The sequence below is a fragment of the Electrona antarctica genome, assembly GCF_951216825.1.
Source record: "Electrona antarctica genome assembly, chromosome: 8".
In the NCBI taxonomy this organism is placed as follows: Eukaryota; Metazoa; Chordata; class Actinopteri; order Myctophiformes; family Myctophidae; genus Electrona; species Electrona antarctica.
Window position 1 is genome coordinate 55,780,693 of NC_136789.1, and position 4,709 is coordinate 55,785,401.

General features: G+C 44.9%; 1 protein-coding gene across 1 annotated transcript; it reads right to left on the reverse strand.

Moving 5' to 3' along the window:
• Positions 1 to 1,378: 1,378 nt before the first annotated feature.
• On the reverse strand, positions 1,379 to 4,308 carry LOC306928428 (homeobox protein MSH-D-like). Its single transcript, XM_079508531.1, has 2 exons — positions 3,836 to 4,308; positions 1,379 to 1,922 (listed from the first exon to the last, which is right to left on the reverse strand). The coding sequence occupies exons 1-2, from the start codon at positions 4,245 to 4,247 to the stop codon at positions 1,456 to 1,458; spliced, it is 879 nt and encodes a 292-aa protein (XP_079364657.1). The 5' UTR covers positions 4,248 to 4,308; the 3' UTR covers positions 1,379 to 1,455.
• Positions 4,309 to 4,709: the final 401 nt, after the last annotated feature.

Sequence of the window (4,709 nt, forward strand, 5' to 3'; positions counted from 1 at the left end):
ATATTTGTAAGTAGCTGTAATATTTATTTTCTACATACTTGCTTGACTTTTGACCTTTTTCATTATTGTCCCATTCTTTCTTTAGCTCTAGAATGTTCAGGTCTATATCAGGTTTTGGAAACAGCCACGGGGGGGTGCTAATTTTCAGTGTGGGTGAATTAAACTTTACACTTCCTATGTTATATTCGGTTGCTTTATCGTTTGCGATCCAACCGAATCCTCTACCTGTGAATTTACTGTGTTCCCAACAATCCTGAATCACATCCTTGGTGGGGTTTTCTTCGCCACAGCCCCGTAGCCGGCTCCAATACGTGAGCATCAGTTTCTCACGCCTTAGGTCAGTGGGGGCTTCGCCTACTTCGACCTGCAGTGCATTTATCGGTGTTGTACGCATTGCGCCCGTACAGATTCTAAGTGCTTTGTTTTGTACCTTTTCTATTCTTTTTAAGTGGGTCACGGCTGCTGCTCCATATACAAAGCACCCATAATCTATCTTCGATCTCATCAGGGCTCTGTATATATATATTAGGGCTTGTTTGTCAGCGCCCACCCGGCCGTTCTTCAGTGACAGGAGTCATGTAAACGAGTCCACAGGCCACCAGAGGTCAGCGACGAGAATGTTGTTATCCTGTGACAGCAGTAGCCAAAAATAGTTCAGAGTATGACTTCAATGCGGGAAGCGCACACGGAGAGCCTGAATTCAGTTCCTGGGTGTTTAAACGCTTACAAGGGGAGAAATTGCATAGAAGTGTCCCTGAAGGAATGCTTCAAAGGATTCCTTTAAAGGAATACTACGCCCACCAAATTACTTTTTACTTCTTTTGTTTCTCTCATTATATGAAGCCTTGAATACATGTCTGAATTTTGGTTTTCGTCTCATTGCTTAGAATCGGAAAATGAGAGACGAAAGTAGATGAATTGAAAAAATGTAGAGGTCAAAAACTAGCAAAACTATATATAAAATAAATCTATGTATAAACTCCAACACAGTTCTCAGAGTATAATTAAAGTGTCTAGCAAACCATTCGTATCCTCATTACTTCAAAAACACCACTTTTCTGCAGAATATATTGTGTGAACTGAGCTCGTGTTGAATCCGAACTGGATGCCCATGTTCCCCGCTTGTGCACAAGAATGTTAACTCCAAGTATTCAAGTCTTTGCGGGGCTAGTGGGGAAGAAATATAGTATTCCATGAACCCACTGGTTCTCAAAACTAAGTCAGGTCCGGGAACCACCAGCGGTCCATATTGACTCGTGTGGGTCTGTGTACGGATGGAACCAAAGGGACACATTTTGTACACCCACAAGAGTCGAAGTACTAAGGATTTCAAAAGTGTAGATTGGGGTCAAAAGTCTGAACAAAATGGGGGTCTAAATGCATATGAAACTGGGGGGGGGGGGGGGGGGGGAGTCCTTGGCATTATAAAAAAAGTTGAGGATCACTGTGATTCCGCTAAGATAAATGGTACATGCTGTATGCCAGAGGCGTGGTGGAGTACAGTCCTAAGTGCGACAGGGGCAGCATGGACCTATGGTGGTGCTGGTAGGCAGAGTACGAGTGTCCGTACAGCGACATGGCGCCCAGGGGCAGCGGCAACGTGAAGCCGGGGTGCAGCGCCACGGCCGCCGCGGCAGCTGCACCCGCCGCCTTGGCGTCGGCGGCCATCTTGAACTTCTCCAGCTCGGCCTCCTGCAGCCGCTTGGCCTTGGCGCGGCGGTTCTGGAACCAGATCTTCACCTGGGTCTCGGTGAGGGCGAGCGACGAGGAGAACTCGGCGCGCTCGGCGATGGACAGGTACTGCTTCTGGCGGAACTTGCGCTCCAGCGCCAGCAGCTGGCCGGTGGTGAAGGGCGTGCGAGGCTTGCGGTTGGTCTTGTGCTTCCTCAGCGGGAAGATGCTGCCGCCGGGATTCACCTGTCCTGTTTGGAGAGAAAACGGGAGGACCGTTAGATCATAAATGGGCAACTGGCGGCCCGGGGGCCACATGCGCTTCACTGAATGTGGCCCTCAGGTTAATAATATCGCAATGCTGATACATTATTGATTGCAGCTGTTACAATTCCAAAACATGCAATTATGACCCTGCTTGAATTACTCTAAATTAGTAGATTAATGAGTATTATTAAAATGTTATTGTCTTTTTTTTATGTCCAATGTATTTGTATTTAGTTCATAAAGTTAACATAACTATAATTATATAGGCATTTGAAATTACTTTTCAGGATTCCAATTCAAAAATAGCAAAAAAATAAGTCAAGATTTAAATTGAAATAATAACAAAAATAGCTGATCTACAAGCTCAAAACGCGTCACACTGTGACACGTTTTGAGCTTGTAGATCTGCTATTTTTTGCTATGACAGTAATATGCAAGTAATATGCATTGTGGCCCTCTACAGTGGCCCTCTACAGTGGCCCTCTACAGTGGCCCTCTACAGTGGCCCTCTACAGTGGCCCTCTACAGTGGCCCTCTACAGTGGCCCTCTACAGTGGCCCTCTACAGTGGCCCTCTACAGTGGCCCTCTACAGTGGCCCTCTCCATCGTCAAAGTTGCCCAACCCTGCATTAGATTGTTGCTGTCGGGCAGAAACCACTTATCTCCATATTTGAGGGCCGCTATTATAGCCCCAACGATGCACGGCATTTGACAATTATATGTCAAATGGCAGCCAAGTAAATCGAATGTTGCAGCCAAGTCTATGGACTTTTAATGTTTGTTTAAGGCAGTGGTTAAACAAACATTGACAACGTGAGACATCATGTGGCCAATATACTGTAAATATACAGTGGGCCAAATGTATCCATTTGTACACTCTCAGAGTTATGTGGGTCCTTGAAAATAAAACGTTTGAGAGAACCACTAGGCTACTGGAGTCCACCTAGTCCACCTAGTCAATCAGTGTCATACTGTACACATTCTGAAGAAAACCTATAGATACTGGCATTCAGTAATTGGGTCTTATTATCACAATGAGAACATTATAATGTTATGTAAAAACTAAGGCCCCTATTTCCGTCAGTGCTAAACCCCTTATCCCTGAAACCTTTTTTTTACTATTTTGAAAAACAAAAAAAATTGTTCAACTAGCCGATCTAGATGTATATTGGCTATTTGAACTATTCAAAAATGTTTTTCAAAAAAGTAAAAAAAAAAAAGTCAAAGAAGTTTAGGGATAAGGGGTTTAGCACTGACAAAAATAGGGCCCATAATCTAAAATTTGTCACGAACTCTCGCCATATTGCTGACCCCTATAGAACTATCTCACGAAAGAGTTGCTGAGTAGATCATGATATCCACCATCATTCATCACTTGATGATGGTATGTTTTGTATTAATTCATTAATTTTGTATTAATAATATAAATTGCAAAGTGACTCTTGAGATGTAGGTGTGAATATAAATTAGCATATTAAAAAAGGAAATATGCAAATGAACCTCAAAACTGTAATACTTGGTTACTTGGTTTATTTCCAAAAATGGTTCAAATGGATGGGATTATTTATTTGCAAATTAACATTAGTACTAGATATCAAATAAAAACGTTATGAAAATCTTTGTCTGACATAAATGAATACATAGCCTACAGTAAACAAATTGACAAACTAATCTAGATTATTATCTTTTAACCCATATTAAAACCCAGTTTTGTTTGGCTGAAAGTAGATACGCTCACATGCACACGAGTTTGTAGGCTACATCTGCTATTTTCGAACGTATTCTTCCTCCCCTTTTTAATGATTTTTGAAAACGTGAGAACGAAGTAGAACTATAATGATTTAGGTCTTAATTTGAATTTATAAACGTATATGTAGTAATAAATGAGTAAACTCACGGCTTTGCGGTGACACTGAGAAGGGACTGCTCAGCACCCAGGCGGATCCGCACTCCTCCGATTCCTCGGAAGTCTCCGACTTGACGGGCGACGGCGCGCCGGGCTTGTGGCTCCCTGCCCCGGGAGGACTGGCGCACGTCTCCTCCCGGGCCCGGCGGTCCCTGTGGCACACATACCGGCTCTGCGACGCCCTCATCGCCGCCGCCGACGACGACGGCGCGCGATCGGACAGGATGAGAGCCTCCACGCTGAAGGGGTGATGGTGGCGATGATGATGGTGACATCTCTGCGGAGGAGGAGAAGAACTTCCCTTCTCCTTTTCGTCCATGTCGTCCGTGTGCTCCTCTTCAGACGAGCTGCCATGAGTCTCCGTCTCCCTGCTGTCCCCCCGCAAAATCAAACGAGAGTCCATGTTATTTTTGAACAATTAAATAATAAATCCAGTCCGGTTGTGTGTGTGTGTCTCCTCTCCCTCCCAGCCTGGCCGGAGGACTGTGTGTTTGTGTGTGTCACAGTGTCAGTGTGTGTGTGTGTGTGTGTGTGTGTGTGAGGAGGCAGCAGGGAGGTGAGGAGAGGAGGTTCGGCGGGGGATGTAGGAACTTGAGCCAATCGCTGCCGCGCACCAACTTGTAGGAGTGAGGGAGGCCGTTACACGCACACTGGTGACCCGTGGAATTCTGTGACTCCAGCTGTCACCAGGGCCCAGTGTCCAGAGATGGGCAACTTTGATGATGGAGAGGGCCACTATAGCCTAAAGTATATTGCACACTCACTCCAGAAGGCCATATTTCATACTGTCGGGCAGAAATCCGTAAATCAATGCCCTATACTTTGTCATTCTGTGTTACACAGAAGCAGCGGAAATATACTATGT

Excerpts from the sequence above, each read along its gene's own strand:
- LOC306928428 (XM_079508531.1), bottom strand. The coding sequence starts at position 4,247 with ATGGACTCTCGTTTGATTTTGCGGGGGGACAGCAGGGAGACGGAGACT. Across the intron at positions 1,923-3,835 it reads CTCAGTGTCACCGCAAAGCC|GACAGGTGAATCCCGGCGGC; the intron begins GTGAGTTTACTC and ends CTCTCCAAACAG.